We start from the raw sequence: 23,288 nt of genomic DNA, 5'->3' as shown, positions 1-23,288 counted from the left end.
GAGTTTTTAGAACCCTTGACACTTATGCAAGAATTTATACTAGATTAATATTTAAAAAAAATTGGTTACATGTTAATTTAGTCTGAAAATTTGTGAAAATTATGATATATATATATTTTTTACCATTCATATCATAGACATACAATATAACATTCATATATATTTGTATCATATCGTATCTGAATATGATTTTGACAATTGATGGGTTGATGACAGTATTGACAGTGACGCATCATTGGCCACAGGGAGCAGTAGGGAGGTGGTGCTGTCTCCAGTGGGTTAACGTCTGCTTTCGATCGTTAATCATCAAGATAATAATTCTCAAAGATAAACGATAACCTAATATACGATAACGACATATGATAAACATTAATTAAAATCAATAAGTGCCCAGTGAGTGTCTTAATCAGTTTTCAGGTAGGCACTAGACTAGGCGATATGAAAATCAGTTTGTATTTTTTGCTATTTTATGTGTGTAATACGGCATGCAATGGCGATAAAGAAGCCGAAGAGGAGGCGAACAGGAAACGGATACTTGACCAATTGACAAAAACACGCACAGTGATACTGGATGACTACCATTTGGTCACTAGGCAGATAGCGACCGATGTATATATGTACAGAAGCTACCGCACTGTGTCTGTTGTGTTTTATCCCGTCAGGAAAGACGTTAGCGATGCACGCTTCACATTCCAGGCTGAAGAGCTTCATTTAAATAACATTGGTAGGTGTTTTGTGTGATGTTTGCAATAATATTTATGCAGGTTGAAAACATTCACTCTATTCTTGACGCATGACTACGCGAAATAAAGTTAGTATTGCTGTTTAAAATTGTCAGTAAAGAGCAATCAACTTTCCTGCAGAGAGTAGGGGTAGTTCAGAAAATCTGGTATAATTCAAACTTTGTCTTGAAATAACAATTTATTTTTATATTATAAATGCTTACTTAAATTATCTAAACAAAAAGTTAATGCCCGAAATAAAGGGATTGCTTTTAAAGTTTTATTATAGAATCAATTACTTATCATTCTAACAACTTGCTAAAGAAGTATTATCAAATGATACTGATTCATAGTAACATGTTGTAGCAGAATCACACTTTTACTATTATTTATTCAATAACCAGAATTATATAGTTTTGTCTAAAGTGCACAACACACAGTTTATTTTTATTTTTTCTGTAATCTACTCTAGGGCCAGAACACCATTTCTTTGCTAACTTATGTTAAGCAATCAGTCAAATAAGTTAATTAAAGGTAACACCATGGCCATGCTTTAGCCAAGCAAGTACTAGATATTCCCACACATTTAATATGTTAATTGGACTTTATTAGACTAGGAGTTATTTCTATTTTTTTATAAGTTTGTATTTAGTTCCACCTGTCCCATTTTCTGTCTGTCTGTAATCAAATCTTGCAAGTTAAATTTGACCCACTTCCAGGTACAAAGCTGAAAATTTGCATACATAATGTAAGTCGGGTGACAATGGAATATTATGGTAACATCAAGCTGATCTGATGATGGAGACAGGATGTGGTCATAGGAACTCTGTGATAAAACAACACAACCTAATTGTGTTTGGGATTGGCGTTGAATTTTCTTGATGAGTATTAGTTGCCTGTGACAAAAAAAGTACAGGCAGCGATAAAAGCTGGTACCAAAAATGTAATTATTGTCAAATACTTATTTTATCTTGACATAGGATTGATACTTTCTGGAGCAGTAGATGGCCTGATCATGCCATGTAGGGGAAATTAGCCTGTGGAAATTCTAGATTCCTTTTGTGTCCAAGTTTGATTTGCTAGACTGGAATACTTCTAATGAGTTTGCAATCCAGAGGCATGAGTTGAGCAATTTAACCTGACCTGGGGTGTGATGCGGGAATCAAACTAATAAGCCATAAAATCTTCTAATTTATAGATGGCCCAAGAGGGGCCCTAATTTGACCAGAGACTGAACATGTAGATGCCCCCATTGCTTCAATGACTTTGCCACAGGCCTCAATTGGTATGTCACAGCTCAAACCCCATTTGGCTCTTTGGCTATTTACCTGTTGAATCAGAGTAGCACACATTCAAGAATTTTATACTGACTAGGTAGGTTTAGTAACAGTTAGACAAAGGTAGCTCTTTGAAATTCACAAAACAGTCAATTTAAAATTTAGGTTATCTCCAAAATAACTATATCTTTATGCACTGTACTACCTTGGATCTTAAAGCATGATATCATCCCTTTTACTATCATGGCACATGTCCATATATTAAATATACTTTATCACAGAGACACAGGATTCTATCATTAGAACTGATTGATTGATGCAGTCAATCACATAAGTATTTATTCACAGTGATTCAGAGTGGATGCAACCATTACTAGGCTAGCATGGGTTTGTTGTGTACCTCTAATAAATATTATTGCTTGTGACTTGAATTGATTGGAACAAATGAATGGAATTCCATCCATATTAACATGCTCGTACCTAGTAACTGTAACTAGAACTGTTACAGTTATGTAGAAGGAACCTACCATTAATTACAATGGCACTACCATAGGTTTGGTGGATCAGACACTGATGACACTGCAGAAGGCGTTATCAGATTATTAACATGATTTTACCGAAAATAAGGAACTTAAAGACGGCGGCCATTTTTTAACAATTTTGACTATGAATACATATTCAGGTACTATTCGGATCACCAGATATCAATTTTAATCATGATTAGAACTTAGAACAAACTTCCCGTTGGACGTACCGTTTTCGATCTACAAGCAAAAAACTAAAAAAAGAGGAAAAATTTATGCACACCACTTGGGATGGAGCAAACTCGGATTACACGCATTTAGGACCAAATGAAGGTATTCAAACAAATTCCAGCTTGATGGGAATTAATTCTTCGAAAAAATCTAATTTGATTGGCCCAATTGTGACACATTATTATTTAAGAAAACGGGAATTAAGCGCGTTCAGTTAAGTCCTAAAATTACCTTCAACGTCAAGATGATGATGTCGACTTTACCTAGTCTTCTCCGAGACTATAGGGACAACGACGTCCTTGAAAAGTCGGGTCAGAGGTAATTTTAAATCTTACGCGATGAAGTCCCGTTTTCTTAATCAATAATTTGCTATTTATGACTCTTGTGGCCATTGGTTCTTGTCAGAGCTAAGCCCCTACTGAAGCTCGGCCTTTGTCCTCACATGAATGAGCTTTGCAGGAAAGCTCTAGAGGTTGCAAAACCCTGTGCGGAGCATGGCCTACGTCCTATGTCTTCGCTTACACTTGGACCCTTTTGCGAAGCACGGTCTTTGGATTTACTTTTTTTTTTTATATACTATGTCGGTGGCAAACAAGCATACGGCCCGCCTGATGGTAAGCGGTATCCGTAGTCTATGTACGCCTGCAACTCCAGAGGAGTTACATGCGCGTTGCCGACCCTAACCCCCTCCTACCCTCGTTGAGCTCTGGCAACCTTACTCACCGGCAGGAACACAACACTATGTGGCTGCGATTTTCTGTAAGGTGAAGGTACTTCCCCAGTTGGGCTCTGCTCTAGATCTGGAATGACATCCGCTGTGTTATGCCCTACCACACAGAGTGAGATGACATTCACAATGCCCATACCTCTCTTGTGGACGTAGTTTAAGGACGTACCCGGGTCCCTTACACTTCACCATTATTTATTCCAAAGTCTGCTCTAATTATAATCAAAATTCACTGTTCAAAGCTCTCGGGTTACTCTTAGGCAGGTGTGTATAAGTCATGTTCCGAGTAGGTACCTTGAGAACCAAAGCAGGTTTTAATCGCATAGTAAAGCACACAGTGATAGATATAGGTAATTTCGCCAGCCAGCTTTGATAAAGGTGACATTCGTATTCAGTATTCAGTCATTTATGGACTTCATAGGTACATATTAAGGTGATACGTAAGAATACCCGGACCCGGGTATGTCCTTAAACTACGTCCAAAAGAGAGGTATGGGCAATGTGAATGTCATCTCGCCTTGTGTGGTAGGGCACAGCACAGCAGATGTCATTCCAGATCTAGAGCAGAGCCCAACTGGGGAAGTACCTCCACCTTACAGAAAACCGCAGCCAAATAACACTTGACCCTACTCATAGTGTTGTGTTCCTGCCGGTGAGTAAGGTTGCCAGAGCTCAACGAGGGGGTGGGGTTAGGGTCGGCAACGCGCATGTAACGCCTCTGGAGTTGCAGGTGTACATAGGCTACGGAGACTGCTTACCATCCGGCAGGCCGTATGCTTGTTTGCCACCGACGTAGTATAAAAAAAAAAAAAAAAGAATATCGCGACTGCAGGAGCATTATTAACTACTATTGCAATAGTACTGCTGCTGCAGTAATTTCCGTGATAAAATGATGTGACGGATTGAAAATTCTGTTCTCAGCACTAATGCGGCAACAAACGTCACTTAATTCATCAAGAAAATTCCATGTAATCTTGATGAGGGGGCACCACGGTCTAGAAATGCTTAGGGCATCAAAATATCTCAATCCGGCACCGACTGTTGATGTTCTGTAGGTGTAGTGAGTGAAAGGGCAGGTTTCATAATTAAACTGTATGTTATTATTTTGTTTCCTCAGAACACCCTTATTTATTAGCATGCATCGGGGTTTTGGGTGCGGGAATATCTTAGACTAGCCAAATAATAGGTAGAAACTGTAAACTATTTTAAGATAAGACAAAAATATCTTTATCTAATCTTTATTTCTAAGCACACTTGGAGCTTTTTACCTATTTTTCATTCGTAGTTTTATAATTATTTATATTTCAATAATGGAAGTGATAAATACACAAAATTATTCCTTCACCCAAAACCCCGATGTATGTGTATTAACCACTTCTTTTTACCTATACGGTCCTCAATAATTGTGGCGAAGTAGAGCTTTTTAAATACCTATTTATAACTTGTACAATGCTTAGAAAATGTAAAAAATAAAAACATTTACTTTATTGATTCATTATCACAGTGAACTCAAAATGGTCTTAAGCGCTATACATGTAGACGCTATTGATGCTTAAGACCTTTATGCCAATTTCCGCATTCTGAAAAAGATCCAAAAACGGGACAGCAAAATTCTATTTAATCATAGAATCTGTTCACAAAATTTCACAAGAACCGGTTAAGAATTGCGACCTATAAGAAGAGAAACGAAACCGATTCCGGACATACGAAAGAAAAATGCGCGAGTTAAAACGGAGACCTTCGCTTGCTTAGGGTCAATATTTTTTTATTTGTTGAGTTAGAAAGCGGAAATCAAAGTATAACAGAGGGGTCAGCAACAACGCGTCAATTTTTTATTTTATTTTAGAACTTGTACTGCTTAAATCATACGATTCTGTGCCTTGATAGTTGGTTAACTATGTCACATTCAGACTAGCAAGCGCGACTTCAAGTCGGGCTCGATTGCTAACGGTCTGACAGGTAGCTCACGATATCCTTTTTTCCCGCGGGATGCGAATCCCTGAGACCCTAATAATGGCGGTAAATGAGCCGTGTGTGTATTCTCAAAGCACTCCTTTGTTAATCACGGCTCCTATAATTTGCGTCTTAAATCTCTTGTCGGAAAGTTCATTTTAACTTAACAAGATATTTTTATTAATAGTCGATGAGATTAAAATAAACTACACGTGTAGGCAGCGCAGGTAGGTGCGCAATTAATATAAACTCGTCAATGTTTACCCTCAAGCCTGATCGATATGGTGTACGTACAGTAGAGCTATTTTAATGTAGGAAAATGCGGATCGTATTTTTTTCGTGCAAATTTCTCGCGGGATAGGTACTCGTATTTTTAGCACGCTAGGAATGTTAGGATAGGTATGTTTAGGACGTCTTTTCGGCATTGTAAGAGTTGAAAAGAAAAACTTTTTGTTCCACCGAGTTAAAGGAACTGAAACCGAGAAAAAGTAACAACTACAAGCACGAGTAGTTTACTAGTGTGCTGGGCTGGGTATGTATGTATGCACGTTCATCTCTTTGTCACGCGTTATATCCCAAACGGCTTGATTTCACACCAGTCAGCACAGCACAAAATACTCACTCGTGGACACATGAATCTCAATTGTAGGACGTTTGAATACCTCGCAAGAAGAATACCAGTAGAAATATATTAATAAATTAACTTTAGGTTGATACTGATCTGTTTAACAACTACATTCCTTTTAGCCTGGCTGAAATCACGCATCTCCTTGGCATTATCTTACTAAGCTTGTATGATTTTGTTTACAATCTTAAACGCCAATAGTTGAATCATATCCTGATAACCTGTGGATATCTCACGTTCTTTTCTTTGTTTTTACACCTTATACTACGGGCAAATACGTGTCTCGTTGGACACACTTTCCGTTAATGTATTTCTGTTAACGATTGATTTCCGCGGAACAGTCTAGTGCCGTGTCGGCGGACCTTCGGCCATAAAACGCACGATCAACGCTGAAGCCGACCGCCATAGATTTGTTGGCAGTCGGCGTCAGCGTCGAGCGTGCGTTGTGACCCTCGGGTAAACGTTAATTTGCTTTCAGGTAGGTGCGACCCTCAAGATGTTATAATCAACATAAAGCACGGCTCCTACCCAGCCGTGAACCCTGACGGATACCCCTTTCCTAAAGACTTCGTGGACCCGGCAACCAGGGACAATATACACACGGTTGAACTGCTGTCGGATGGCAAGAATAAATCCTACAGTATAGCCCACCCGAAGCCTGGATCGTGGTACGCATTAGTATACAGGAAATGGGAGGATCCTAGGACTCAGAAGGTTGAGCAGCAAGGTACGTTATATTTTATATAGGTATGCTACGATGATCATAGTCATCACCAGTACAAGCTCCACTTACAGAGAGTGCCTGTCGTAGGCTGTAAAAGCTTGCAGTAGCAACAGGCAGGGTAGTAACAGGGACCAAGCCTTCAAAAGATGGCGATTGTATTAACTGACAAATGTAGACCAAATGGCGTAAACAAATCACGTCCTGAGAAGCGTGAAAAACTGACAGCGTACATAAAAACAGAGTTCATTCATTCATTCATTCATTTCTTTATTTATAAAATAACATTTTACACGTCAACTAGCTAATTACACTTCAATATTATAGCATATTATTAAGATAATTACATTACAATATTTTGAAATTATTATAGTCTAATATTTAATTAGGTTTCATTTAAAGTGTTTGTTCAGGGTCGGCAACCGTTATCGACGAATTCCTCGATATTATAACACGCTAAATTGGTTAATAATATTTTTAGTTTGTTTGCAAACAATTTATCGCTCTGTACTTCCGATATTTCTAATGGTATCGAGTTGTATAATTTGGCCCCCATGACGCCGAGGGACTTACGAGATTTAGCGAGTCTACTTCTTGGAATTATTATAAGATTACGTCTGCGAGTGCTCCTGCTATGTGCGTGAGTCGTGTCGTAGTTGTGTAAGTTGGCTCGAGCGTACTTACATGCATTCAAGATGTAAACTGCCGGCAGCGTAAGTATTTTTGACTCCTTGAACAGGTCTTTCGCGGGGTGGTCATAAGGTTTAGTAATTAGAGTAGTTAGAGAGAGTAATTAAGAAGTATTAATGTTTAACAGCATTATCTGAAAAAAAAAACGGAACTTTCTATAAACGTTAAAACCATTCCTTATTATTCGTATTAAACATCTCTTTTTTTATATATATACTACGTCGGTGGCAAACAAGCATACGGCCCGCCTGCTGGTAAGCAGTCTCCGTAGCCTATGTACGCCTGCAACTCCAGAGGAGTTACATGCGCGTTGCGTCGTTGACTCTAAACCCCCTCGTTGAGCTCTACTACTGTCTACCTAGTAACATTTGTCTATACTAAGAAAATCAGTACATTGCATGAGTGCAGCCAGATTGAATTATAGGGTAACCTGCCTATCTAGATGCCTGTGTGAGGTCTAGAATTCTAGATAGTCAGGCCGAATAAATCATCTAACGGTTACTTCATTGAATGATTGGTGCGTGTGCGTGACGTCGGGTTAGATGAGATGACTTGCTAGAAACAATGTGGCAAGTTTGCAATTTACAATAGGTATTTTAAAACTTGGTTATGTAACAAATAGGCTCAAATCCACTGACATAAATATACTAGACAGGCTATCGAGAACAAATTTTGTCCGCCATTTTCGGCATTTGACGTCTGTCACTAAGCTATAGAATAAGCATATATAGCTGTGTAGCTAGCCAGAGGCGAAACTGTTATGATAACTGTTCATTTTCTGCCTACATACACACTGAAGAATCTAGATAAAATGTATTTATTTCCTTACATATATGACACGGACGACATTAAAATTTATAAAAATAGTCATGAAACTCTTTCTCAGATGACTTTCCTACTCGTAGCAATTTTGATCAAATGGCGCTTATAGCATAATATACTCTTTAAATATGAGAAAAACACTAAAAAATAACGAGATAAAGAGTAATATATCATTATTATGTATATATTCTGCAAACAATAAGGTAGATAATCATTAGTAAATAAAATGGCGTACCACCGCGAGTGTTTAAAGTGACGTTTCAAAATAATCTAAATGAGCTTAAAACAAGAGTTTTTTCGCAGTGGATTGTTAATATATTGCTTTTATTATGTTTCTTGATATTATTAGAATACATTTTCATAACGCACATGGTATTTTTAATGTTTATTTTTTTATTTATTTGTGACACATGCGTGGCATCTCGCCAGTAGTCGGAGACGTACTAAAAGCAATGAAGTGCCGGCACTTCATTGAGGTGTGGAAGCATTTTCTTCCAGTGGTCTTCTCTAGTACTACATAATACCTCAATGCTTAAATCTAGTGGACCAATACTTCACTTACATAATGGCCTGCCTTTTGTTTTCCTAACATTCGTACAAAATTGCCGTAGGTTCACATATAGCGTGTTTTAAATCCGGTAAAGTAAAGTCTAGATTAAGGTCATTAATTTCTATCGCCAACGGAAATAAATCTAACAACAACACAACGCCGCACGCAATTATAATACTCGTATATGTATTTGCTGATCAATAGTTAACACTATAAACGTTTGTATTTTTTGTTGTCCATCTAAGCAATGTAGGCGACAGCGTGGCAGATTTTCCATTAAGTAGGTAAAGGTCAAATCGATGGGCCGTATACATATTGTTGATAATATTACGCCCTTGAGACGGCCAAGTACACAGGCGCTCCCATAAGGAGAGGTCGTGCGATCGTGTACCGCGGAATGACGTTAATTCATCGCAAACTCATTGACAGTCTACATGAAACCAATTAATGTTAGCAGCAGCCTATATCAATTAATTAAAACAGGGCTTCCGACAGTTTCTAACTTTTCAACTTTGCTTAAGCTTTTCAACTTGGCTCGACGCCAACCCGGAAGATATTTAATATTTTATGCCCAATTAAAACATAAAATTTCACAACTTGTTTTTCGTACTCATTATTCGGCGCCTCCTTGCTACCTCGCTATACCCTCGTAAGGATTGGAAATACCTACAGAATAAAATGATGGTGACATATTTTCGATTTCATTAAAACTACTTATTAAGGCGTGTGACTTCCAAACCGGGAGTCCAAAGCACCAAAATTTCTTGGACTTGCCGAAACGAAATGCAACGGTATAAACGTGAGGAATGCAATAACATACCTGATTATGCCGTGTCGAACGGAGGAAGATCATGATAGTGGATGATATGTTGAATTATTAAATTCGATTGTTACATACCATAATGTAGTTAGAAGAGACTTTATATGTTTAATTGGAAGTGATGTTGTTGATCGAGTCACAAATCTTTATATTTTCACATCAAATTTTATAAACAACGTTAATTTTACCTACTTTGAGGCTATATCAATCGATAACTTGTTACGTTTTCTGCTGCTCCCCGCTCTCCTCCCCATCCATCCTACCTACGTGATAGCGCGTCAACGACGGCAATCAAAATGTTCCCTCTGGGCTAGGTCGATGAAACTTTTGTATGATGTAGAATATAAATTGGTTCATATTTGAAAAAAAAATGGTGTGTGTACCATGAGCCGAACTTATTATACAGGTGATTATTATTTAATTTTTTTACAAGAATTTAAATGGTTAGGAGGGTCATATTTTTTTAACGTATAGCCTTTAGTCTCATTAATATTTGTACAAAATTTGAAATTTGTCACTTTCATAGTTTAGGAAAAAATAAATGAAACAGTTTTGGGGTTAATCGGGTGTTTTTCACCCCCAGGGGGTAACAGAGGGGTGAAACTTTGTGCAGGGTATTACCTCCTCAAAAGGCATCGTTTGATTATAGTTTCGAGCCAAAAACGCTGGGGGCAATTTTTCTTAGGTTATCCTGCTATACCCTTTAGGTCGTTTTTGGTTGGAGAATTTGTTATAATTTCCCTATTACAGTAATTCTAGTACAGGGCAGTCAGGTCATTCAGTAATTCACCTCTATTGTCCTGTCCGCTAAGGTTAAATGGCTCAATCAATAACATTAAAATCGACAATGTCCTCTCTAAATCGGTAAGTACACGCAAGTGATGAACAAATCATACGCAGGTTGCAAACCCGTATTTTTAGCGACCTAACTTAGTTTTTTAACAGACTTCAAGATTTCAATATGAGGAGGTTCTCAATTCGGTTGTATATTTTTTAATGGTTGTTATGAATATATATATACAAATAATTGTTCCCTTTTTTCTCAAAACCCAAATGTGAACTCCCCAAATCTTAAAAGGATACCTACATTAATGATTTTTTTTGACTAGTCGTCTGTAATGGTTGAATTAAGATTTCGTAAATCAAATTTTAATTCCGTACTTTTCATGTATGGGCTGGGCTCCTAACTCAACTCTTAAATTTCTTTCGATACGCTGTAATCAACTATTAAAAAAAAGACGAATCACGTGCCTCCGCGCTCCCATAGAACGGGGGCCGGGCGGGCAGGGGCTCGCGCGTTTATATCTTTTGTACCTACTACTTACCAATTTTCATTACTTATTTAGGTTTTATAGTTAAAAAATATAATTTTTGATGACTCGTAGAAAAATGCTACGTAAAAATACGTATTGTATTCAATAGTGATACAAGCTTTTCAATCTCGTACCTCATTTAGGCAACTCAGCAAGCTTCGTTGTTTAAACACGGTACTCGACTGAAAAGCTCTCTATTATATCGCGATTGTATAAAATCTCGATTTCTCATTCGATTCGATTGTGTAGTCTCGGAAATCTGCAACGAAGCATAGATCACGTTTGGTGACTTGTCCTCTTCGTTATGTTTGTTAAGCAAGTTACGTTTTCAAGCCACATTTTTGTCAAGCTCGAGTTCTGATGATGGGATCCATGAGAAAGCGAGGGAGGGAGAAACTCCTCAAATCGGGCGTTTGCATTTAAATAGTGCTATTTGGTGAAATGGAGTTGCTCATGAAGACCAGAATGGAACTCTTTTACGACAAAAGGGTTTTACGTCTTGAGCACGTATTGAGACTAATTTTTATTGTAATGATAATGTATGTATAAATATATATATAAATGTAAAAAATGTAAATAATTAAATGGCATTTCAAACTGGTTTGTGTAGTCGGATTTTTTCTTTTAAAGATTATGTTTTTAACTATTAGAAACAAGAACTTACGAGTCGAATACAATAATTCGGCGCACGACATCTATCCACAAGATTTCAATTTTGCTTGTTGGAAACCAATTTACCTGAACAATGTAGGTACCATGGTCCAATCCACACTGTTAGCTGACAATTGGTATAGTAAGCACTATACCATATTAAAAAGACATAAACCGATGGTCACTTAAGAGTGTTTTTGTTATCTATATGTTCGTTATAAACCTTATCGGCTTTCAAAAACAGAATACTTCTTCGCTGTCCTTTGTAGTACCGCCCCTTTCCCCGAGACCGACGCATAGTGCTTCACCTACGAAGTTGAACAAAATACCGCGTTGGCATACAGAGGTATCGCTAGACTCTCATTTTATTATAGAGGCAACGGCTAGACGATAAATAGGTTGGCAGGAAGCCGATACAATCACAACTGCAGTGATGTCAATCTAGCGTGAGCAGTAATTTTTGTGCTGTCTAGATAATCTAATGTAAACCTAATTTTGTATGTCATATGACTCGGTATTGAGTGGGTTATGCATATTTGAAACGTAGTGTAGTGGAAAGGGGAACATGTGCCTGGTGTCCTAATGTTTTACGAATATGTATGGTTTGTGTTTACTTTACAGCATAACTGTAAATATAAAAGTTAATTTTTTCGTAGTTAAAAAAGTTATACATTGATTTAAACTTTCAAAATTTTTACACATTATTTACGAAAACGGAACTTAATCGCGTTCTTTACAAAACTATACATAAATATCCGCTGTTTAAGATATAATGTTTTGTGTCATAATAAAAATAGTCGATCTTTATACCCAGAAATAAAATGCACTAGTTGGACCGTGAACAGTGCACAGTGTACTAAGGGGAAACAAAAATATTTTGTCTAAAAAAGTCCTAGCAAGTCAAAGTTTTACAGCCCACTCATTATTTTTGGTGTCTCATTCCAGGTCTCGTTGCCGACTGCCACACAATCTTATACACGGACCTGCAAGTGAAAATAGACGATGACCTCCGACTTATAGACTGTGATCAGGGCATCACCATCTCCTACTCGAATATTCCCGCCACTTACAAATGTATGGTCATCGACAGCATACAACCAGTCAACTTCAACTTTACAATTACGAACACTGCCGGTGCTGACAAAGACGTCATCTTCCTTATACAAGCCCTATACCAACCCTCGTTAGACAGTAACATCCTCTCTTGCTACTTCGACCCAAGAGCCAGCAATGTACACTCAGTGAACTTCATTCCTCATCCAAACGCGTGGCATTACTTCAGAATAGAATACTACACCCCCGACAATGATACCAAAATCAATAACTGTGACAACCTATACTATGCCAGAACGGAAGAAGACGATCTCGGCAATCATTCCGTTATAGACCTTATGCGCGACGACAAAGGTCGCTTTTTCACATTCGACTATGGCTTGCCTACCACTGATCTGCAAGATGCAACCAGTTTAGTCAATCTGACTTCAGACGAAGTGAAGTCCTTAAGGTTTCCGGTGACCAAGATCTTGGATATCGGAGGCACTTTAGCTTTGGAATCTAGTCTGCTTATGAAAAATTTAAAGTATTACATGGGATGGAAAAGAGATCGGAAAGGTGCCCAAGGAAATTTGCTGGCGTTTACGGAGGATAGTCAATATATGCGCGTTGTGATCTGTTTGGACATCGGCCATACAAGTTTGCCCTTATCGTCCGGACACTGCCAATACAACGATCACGTGAAGCCCGCGCTGTTTGTTTTGAACAGCACGGACTCAGAGTCCATAGACGATAAAGTGATAATTCCTTTTCCCGACGACGGGCAGTGGTATCTGACGTTCCGTTTGTTTTGCGATGAAGTTGTCTGTCCTTGTCGGACGTTTGATAACGGTACGAAGTATTACGTGAACTCGAGCGTGCTAGACAGGGACGAGGAAGACTTGGGGAACGTGTCGATACGGGAGGGGGAGAAGGAGTGCAACGTGACGGTGGTGCTGTCGATCTCCTCATCGTCTTGCGTCGGCGGCCGCTGCGGGAACCACGGCAGCTGTCTGCTCAACACGTTCGGTGGACTGATTATGTCTTTTTGCTCCTGCACGGCTGGTTACGGAGGTAAGGTATAATTTTATAAATATTTTATATATATAAAGGTGGCATACTTCATTTTTGTGTTATTATGATGATAACTTTCTGTCATCGTCATCCGCTTGCAAATGTCCCATTTATTTATGGTTGGTGCAGCATATTTTTTCTTTATATATCTCACACTACAGTATCCTCCTTCCCTTCTCTTCGCAACACATATCCATACTTCTCTAGTCGATTTGCCCTTAATTTTTAAAGTATAGGTACAGTTTTAGACTTCCTTCTATTTTGCTATACTCATACCAAACATTGCAATGATTAATTTGTAAATTAATTATTTATAAAGTATAAAAGGAACGTCAAAGAGGCGACCAATGTACATGTTTACATAAATTATATACACAACAATCAAATGAATTATATGATTTGGCAGCAATCTGGCCCTCATATCGACGACTTGTTTTTGAAATTGTGAGATACCTAAAACTAAAACGCATCTAATGATTCTTATGGCATTATTTATAAATGCACAAAAAACCTCAATTAGCTGTTAATCGTTTGTCTATCTGTCATTTTGTCTTATGTATTTGTAAAAAAGAGATAAACATTAATTAACAAATTTAAGCGTGTAACGTTTTATGAACATGAGGGAATGGTAGGTATGTAGGTATATGTAGTCGTAGTTTAGTTAGGTACCTATAGTCTAATTGACAAGGACATTTCAATATTGAATATTGTACAATTAGAAACAGGAAATTTTAAGTCGGATATTTACTGTGAAATAAAATAAGAATAACAATGTATTACTCAGTCAGTGTGGTTAAATCACATTAATAACTGAAGTAATTCGTTACTTAACGACTATTCCATTAAAATTTGCTCCAGCAATTGTAAACATAATATATGTATATACACATCTATCCTACACAAGGACGCGTATTGACTACTTTAATTGTTATAATTAATCAAGTCGGCAAAGTGGTGAGAATTACATTGTATGTACACCAATAAAGATAAAAGAATTAACCATTATTCTTTATAATTTCAGGCTGGGACTGCTCTGACGACTCGAGGATGGACAGCAAAGTCTCCATGATCGTGTCAGTACTACTCCTAACGCTCAGCAACATGCTCTTCTTCATCTCCATCTACGTGGCCATCATCAGACTGTACTACACCGAAGCCATGATGTACGGATTCACCATGGTCTTCTCCACATTCTACCACGCCTGCGACGCGCCCGCTCAGGTAGCCTACTGTATAACCCGACCGAACATTCTACAGTTCGGAGACTTTTACTGCGGCATCATGTGCTTCTGGGTAACATTACTGGCCATGGCCATCATGGGTGATAAACTGAGATCCTCATTACAACTGATCGGTGCAATAATCATAGCTTTACTCACTACGTGGAACATGCATTCTATAGTCGCGTTTATTTTACCTGTAGCGATTGGATGCGGTTTTTTATTCTTAAGTTGGTATTTAGATTGGAGAAAGGCTCATGCGTTAATGTACAAGAGATCGTATTATACAACTTTTTTGCCTATTGGCATATTGTTGGTCGGCGTAGGTTTGATCTGCTTTGCTTTTCTTCAGACTGAGCAGAATTATAAGATTGTACATTCGATTTGGCATATGATAATCGCTGCAAGCGTAGTGTTCCTTTTACCGGATATAAAACGCGGAGACAACGTGAACCCATTCCTGCCCGGCCCCAATTTCTGTAGCCTGCCGTTTTGTAGCAAATTCATCAGATCTCTAACCCCTAATACTGTCAATAGATCTCAAACTCCTACAACAACGGCCCCGTAAAGGCCCATTTAGATGGAGCGAGTTTCTCTCTTTCACCATACGATTATCGTAGCATGAGAAATATAGTATCGTGTAAACTATATGTACGATTTCGCACAAGAAGGAGCGATAATTGCCTACCCTGTAACGGTTGGATGTCTCCGTGTAAATACAATTTTAATGCGTGAATCGTATTTCGATTTCATGTGCTATTCAGTCGCCATCATGAATGCACTGTGTGAGGCTGTTCTGATTGTGTCGACACTTTTAATACAAGAATTACAAAAAAAAAAACACGTGTTTGGGTAAAAAATTGAAACAAAGGAGACTTAAAGAGGCTTTCACTTTCCCGTTCCTGTAAATATTGGCTGCATATTTTTTTAATATTCATTGTTATTTCTTTTGGATGAAATTCTTTAATTTCCAATTCAATCGAAAATGTATGAAATGCAGCAACCCTGTTGTTGTAATTGATGTCTTCATGTTCCAGAAGCATTCGTAGCTTCTATACAACTCAACGAATCTTATGTTTGTTGAAGTTCCAAATGTATACGTTTTTGGGACATACTGAATGTTTTAATAATTGCCAAAACGCACAACAAAGTTTTTCTTTTCATATACTTAAACAGCACATATACTGTGTAGAAAAATAGAAAGGGCTCTCGAGGGAAAGTTCCTTAAAACTTGTAAGTTAGCTCGTTTTACTTAAAGGAAACATTATTACATGTTTTTAAAATAACTGCATTCAAAGATATGTATTTTTTTTTCAATTAGCTTATCTCGCCCGGGAATCGAACCGACAAAAAATCCAAAAATACTAAAAATCTTTTTGATACTTTGTATGACAGACGAGTGTAAGACCTAATGTTTCTTGGAGAAATTTTAACATTATTAACTGTATCGGCCAGTGAAATAAAATAGCGTTTATTTGCAAGTCGGTTCAATTCCCGGGCGAGACAAGAGAATTTAAAAAAATCTTTGAATGCATTTTAGTTTCTTTTTAAAAACTAAAGAATGTTTCCTTTATGTAAAATGAGCTAAATTAAGGTTTTAGGGCGCTTTGCCTCCAGGGCCAATTTTTTTTTCACACGGTATATTAAAATAAATACAACTTAAATTTTATTAAACTTAAAGTGAGAGATCAAGAAATATAATTATGAATATTTTACGGTATCGTGGTAATGATTTGCAACTAATGACGTAAGTTGACTGGTAAAACTCGCACGAAAATCGGTTCGCAGTTCACACCGATTCCTACCTACCGGTGCCTACGTTCAAAAATGTCACACGAGAACGATTTTAGACGAGTCGAGAAATCGTAAGCAAATAGAGTAAAACCAAGATAAGTTTGCAGCGATTTTGATAGCCCAGACGGTGCACGGGGTTATTATAAACGTCAAACTTCTATGAAATAATGACGTTTACTTGACACTTGCACCTTCTGGGCTATCAAAATCTCCCTAGAATACAGCTCCTCGTGGAAACTATTTCGTCTGGCCATAATCTCCCCACGAGTATTGCTTGACAATCGTGCGCGATCTATTATTTCTCGCATGAATGTAGGTACACGTTTTATATGATACTCGCCTGACGATTATTCCATACGATTTCTCACCCCAATACGTGCGACAAACTCGCACCGTCTAAATGGGCCTTTCATAGCAGACTGAAGGTGTCAATTGCCATCCATTATAAAACGAGCCTTATGTCGTCTTGCTAAGGTGCAAATACAAATAACGCGTAAGTGTTAGTTAGTAATTAAGATATAAATGTTATTTCCGTTAGTTATGACATTCTCCTACTAGTCAACACTATTTTGAACGAGTACAGATATTTTAGGAATTCGTATAGCTCTTGATAGTTAGGTGTAACGTATTGAATTCACATGACAATAGATAATGATAGGGAATAGTACAATTTTCATAATATTTATTGAAGTACATGAAACAAAATGAAAGACTGTGAGAAGAATTATAGAAAACTAAGCAGAGCCGGACTCGGACATTGTTATCGAGGTAAATCTATAAGTAATGGGCGATTGACGGATGATATCTACTTATCAGTTACCTAATTGTTAAACGGTATTAACCCTTTGAACGCCAAGAACTCTTAAAGGCGTCGTAGGAAATCGTGCCCTTACCGCCAAGAACGCTTATATCTAAGTGCTGTGGCGTACGTTCTCAAAGTACTTAACCTTTTCCAGTACGGTTTATATTTGCTATAAGCTAGCCAGAGATATTGTGCATGAAGTTCTTGGGTTTGAAAAACGGCATTCAAAAGATTAAGCTCGAGACATGTACAGTGAGCTGCGAAATTGCATGGAGAAATTATGAATGAATTAATTGATAAAATCGTCATGCACTTTTACGGTTGATTTTACAACGTGTACACGTCTTGAGCCTAAAGAACTTTTGATTTATTACAAAATTCATAACACTGTACGGTACATATTTGTATACTGAAGACCTACAATGATAAGAATGTCTAGGAGTAATATATGCAGCTCCTAGACATTCTTATAAAACTTAATTTATTGTACCCAAGCTTCACCAAACTGCAACCGTTACTCGCCCATTATTATGGTGCCTTTATGTCCCTTCTTCCTGGTGCCCTTTAATGTACCGAGTCTGGCCCTATCAATACGAAACGAGCACCACGCCCCACGACCCCGTTAGAACTTAACGGACCAATTTAGATGTGATTTTATGTGATAGAATGTACCAGAGTGTAGCAGATTTTTTAGTACCTATTCTGTTTATATACTTTAATATTTTTAATTGATATTACTCACAAAGGAAGTCGAAGGCCCGTCGTAACTTATTATTATTATTTACAGAATCAATCCATTGATTGAGTAAGATGCGTAAAATCTAAGACAATTTCGTGCTTCGAATTTGACAGGTAAACGAGATGGCGCTGTACGGCTCCATACATTTTGCGGTAACTCTGACATAGGAGTACAGCGCCATCTGTTTTGGATGTCAAACTAAGGGGCACGTTTTTTCCTTAGACTACCTCTCTATTACAAACAATTCTCTTTGATATAATTTACTTTGCTTCTGAAACGGGTCTTGATGTAAATAATAAATTATACATCCAAGGGAATAATAAAACTACAGATAGACTACGTTTGCTATGTGAGATGTGCGTGGTGGGGTAATACAGGCGACGATAACGCACGGCGGGGAAGAATGAAATCTCGTGGAACTATTTGACAGCTGTCAACTCAAATCAGTGGGAGCAGATGCTCAGAGTGAAGTCGTCACGATTGTCTTAGAGATGAGCAGATTTGGAATTAACGTTTTAGTAAAATTGTTGGATATAAAGGAAATCTAATACTTCTGGACAATAAGACTGTAGACCATTCAAGTAAAAGTATTGAAGCGTGGGCTCAATATGACGAACACAATATGTTGATCCTATTAAAGTATAAAATTGCATGATTTCTGCGCATTGCAAGTGGGTATACATACTTACGTTTATTTCATGACAAACGCGTAATATACCTATTTAATGTTCATTATTATCGGACAAAGTCAATGTAGACCGAGCAGTGGCATGCTTAACCTTTTAACCGTTTAGAATTTGTCGAGCGTGCTTGTGTCGCCGCCGGTACGAAGTTACACGAATTTTTGTCTTAATTATCAGACTGCGGCGAAATGAGCGATTACGGCGGCCAAAAGGTTAAGAATACGATTAAGTACAAAAGTCAATAAATTCCTCAATTAAAATCGAACTACAATGTTGTATACTTAATTATTGCAACTATTCAAATAAAATACATCAAATTTTGTTATAAATATATGTAGGCACTTGTTCCATTGATAGAATTTATAATAAAATAAATGTTAAAGAGTATTCATGTGACTTCCAACTCTAGTAATATCTACTCGAAGAATGTTTTGACTTTTGGTACACATCCTGATATAAAGGTGTTCCCTTGTAAATGCCTTCAACTTTCAGGTCAGTACCCCTTCATTTGAATGATAATAATAATAAGTAAATTGTATTAGTTTGATTCTTGAACCTTATAAGCTTTAAAAATAATTATTTTCCCAATAATGTGAGTCATGATAATATAATTGTGCAAAAATGAAATAATAGTCTTTGAAGGAGTAAATGCATTGGTTTACATAACCACAATGTACCTAAATTAAATATGAAATACGTTTACATGTGTTTTGAGTTTATAAGTAAGTAGCTTCAGCCATTTTAACGGAAGCCTGTGCAAAAGTAGGAAATTATAAAAACATGTTGACCTCTAAAAGTAGTGTATGTATAGTGTAATGCCCAAATAATATATGGTTGGTATAGCAAAAAAATCGCGTGTGTACATAACTAAGTGGCGTGTCAGGTCATAATGCCATCTCTTTCACTCTTGGTTGGGCTTAACAAGGGTAAAGGAGATAGCATTATGATCTCAGTTACCAGTTACGAGTAGTTGTGGACATACGCCGTTAACCTTTTGAACGCCAAGAACACCTAAAGTCGTCGTTACTAGTCGTGGCCGCAGCGGCACTATAGGTGTTATGGCGGACGCTGTGAAAGTAACCTTCACACTTTCAAGTAAAGTTTACATTAGCCCGGCGCCCGGGAGCTTGGCGCTTGAGTGATGTTTATGTTTATGACATAAAGCGTTCAAAAGGTTATATGATATTAAAGTCCGGTGACACCGGCTACAATCGATGAACTGACTACCGTTACTCAGGGCAGAATTATGAGATTACCACTACAACAAAAAATACGATTGCTGGCTTCTATGTGCAACCGGCCCTTGATCTAGAGATTTAGGGAAGGATTCTTAACGATACTATTAAGAAAAATATTTGAAGTTTGTAGTTTCAAAATACATTCGGGCATTTTATTAGTAACGAACCCTGAAATATTTTTAGGTGCATACTTTTGTTAGATACTTCTGCTGTTTTTTATGCTACTGTAAATAGATAAAAAATGTCCAATATTGTAATATAAACTGACGGTGCCTTATACCTATTGTCCACCTTCAATTTTCGAGACCGTTTGTGACTGAATTCTTGGCAATGGCTTAATTTAGGACTGTTGCAACTATGGGGTCAAGTGGTAATAGAACATTTCGATTCTAGTGCGGAAAGTATGTCATTACTTCACGAGTACCGAGAAGACTCGGGACGAGTGAAGAATGACATTTCCGCACGTGTAGCGAACGACGTTTTTTTATTACAGTTGCGAAAAAATAAGAAAAACAACAAGTACTTTTTTTACATGCACTATAAGACAGAAACAATTGTAAATATAAAATATTATACTATTTTATTACCTAAGTATCGTTATTATTTGTGTATCGTATATTTAAATTGTATGAAAACAATATCGAAAGTTGCCTTTGGAAACTTAAAACATTCTTGCGGTGAGAAAAAACGCCTCTGCTTTGACAGGCGTTTCGGCAGCTATTCCGTTCCATTCAGACAACTTATTAATAACGGTTTTTCAATATTAAACGTGTTATAATGATGAAGAGGTAAGTAATAATATATGAAATATGCTTAAATTTATTATTTTTACATTAACAGTAGGTTTTTATGTTGATAACGACTTTATATGAAATATGCTTAAATTTATTATTTTTACATTAACAGTAGGTTTTTATGTTGATAACGACTTTTAAAGGAAACTAACATTAACACTTATCATCAATAAGTAGTCATGAATTGGAACACTTGGAAAAGTAAAAAGCACTAGTTCACGAAATCCAACTTTCCGCACGCTAAACAGCTACGTAAAATAGCACTTTTTGAGCAACTGTATTAAAAAAGGTTTTTACAGTACATATGTTACTGCTTTCCCGCACTAGTGCGTAAATTAGCACATTATGTAACTATGTCGAAAATTTAAAGGGTCATATGTACTGTAAAACGTTGTACTATACATGGTCGAACAGGTAATTCCTATTGTTCGCACTTGTATCGTAAATAACTATTACACTTCCACTGTGTACCTCCATACCCTATACATATATAATATACCTCATTACCTCCTCTACCCTTATAGTTGTAACTGCCCTAACTCATTTTACCTAAAAAACAAGTACCTACCACAGTGTGTGTATGAATTTAAATTTAGTATAACTCTTAGTTTGAATAAAGGAAAATTCGTCTATTAAAAAAAATAATGGTCTCCTTCTTCCATTAGTGTTTGTGCCATGTGTAATATTAAGATTTAGTAAATTAATGTACATATTGATATTATTTAGCGGCTTTCTCTTTATAATGCTCACTTGCTTTAACAACGGGCCACCCTTGTCTTGTACAAAAAGTTAAACATGGAACACCAACTTGTGTATTATACAAACCATATACTTCTACATAAATTAGGATGCTATTTCGCAACCAAGTAATCCTTCACTTGGCTATATCTTCACCCTTCACTGTAAAGAAAATAGTTCCGAAGTGTCATAAAAGTATGTTAACAACAAAATAAGGTGGAAATATGACTTACTATTCGAGCAAAATCGTCTATATGAATCTTAAACATATAGGTACCAATATTACGAAACCCTGCCAGCCGTGCAGTATATTTAAGTACGACAGGTATGTTAAATTGTGTAGACAGTCTTGCCTGCACAGACAATGTTATCATGTTACCCTCATTGACCTTACCTTCTGACGGTCTTTACAAAACTTGGCCTTATTAATGTTGACATTCCTTCCATCTTTTGTTTGCTCAAATGGTAGAAGTTTTACTTCTTTTTCTGATCTCTCGGGGCAAAACAGGAACATTGTACATTTCTGACTAGCCTATCTATGGTGTTTAAATGAACTTTATATAATGTGCCATCTTATTTGTGTGCATAGATAAGTTTATACTAATTGCATGATTTATATTAAATTTTATTACTTACAAAGTGTAAACTTTATGCCAGAAGGGTATAGGTGAAAGTTTCTAAAAGGATGACTCTTTTGACTGTCTAGTTACTTTAAATACTTTAACCTTTTACGGCGAAGGAATATGCCGTGCCAAGACGCCAAGCGATCGCGAATATTTAAGCGAAATTGAACTTTACGGAATCCAACGTAAGTCCCTATTGCATTGATTGGCGAAGCTGTCGGCAGTAGCCGTTGTTGGCGTCCTTGGAAAAACTTACTACGCCACTGCCGACTGTGCCGGGTCAAAAGGTTAAAGTCAGACTCCACATGTAATTCTGCTATTAGAAAATCATTTTTTTTTTATAAAACTCTTTGGGCAACTAAATCACAGCAGCTACTTTTTTTAATACTTTTATTTCCAATATTAACATACTATGTATTTACTACCTTTTTGATATTACTCCACTGAAGTACAGGGCCCAATGTCTTTAAAATTTGTTTTACTTTCTTTTATATTATTTAGTCAGACCAAACTCAGTTGGCAACGATTTTGATAGCCCAGCCTATGCAAGTGTTAAGTAAATGCCATAATTTCATAGAAGAGTAACAATCAAAATAACACTTTTACTTTCTGGGCTGTCAAAACTGCTGCCAACTTATCTTGGTCTCTAGTAATATTCTAAGTGGGCTATGTCATTGATGCTTTATGTATAGTAGTGTTAGTTATTTATACACAAATAGTTAATGTTGTAATTTATTGTAATGTTCATGAACAAAGATGCCAGTTACCAAGCACACTAAATATTGCACTGCAGTATAAGTTATTTTAATTAAAGTATATTTTATATTATAATCGTGAATAATTATATTTGTTATGAAATATTTGTAAGTAAATAAAAATATTAAAACCAAAGTCAAATTTATGAAATATTGAAATTGTGTTTCAT

At 36.9% G+C, this 23,288-nt stretch overlaps 1 protein-coding gene across 1 annotated transcript; it reads left to right on the top strand.

The window, feature by feature from the left end:
• Positions 1-228: 228 nt before the first annotated feature.
• Positions 229-23,277, top strand: LOC133528587 (uncharacterized). The gene is made up of 4 exons (XM_061866026.1): positions 229-728; positions 6,542-6,786; positions 12,572-13,732; positions 14,754-23,277. Exons 1-4 carry the CDS (start codon positions 439-441, stop codon positions 15,518-15,520), a joined length of 2,463 nt encoding a protein of 820 aa, XP_061722010.1. The 5' UTR covers positions 229-438; the 3' UTR covers positions 15,521-23,277.
• Positions 23,278-23,288: the final 11 nt, after the last annotated feature.

This window comes from Cydia pomonella, chromosome 19 (genome assembly GCF_033807575.1).
Source record: "Cydia pomonella isolate Wapato2018A chromosome 19, ilCydPomo1, whole genome shotgun sequence".
NCBI lineage: Eukaryota > Metazoa > Arthropoda > Insecta > Lepidoptera > Tortricidae > Cydia > Cydia pomonella.
Note: the sequence above shows the minus strand (reverse complement) of the source record. Positions and strands in the feature narration are given on the sequence as shown.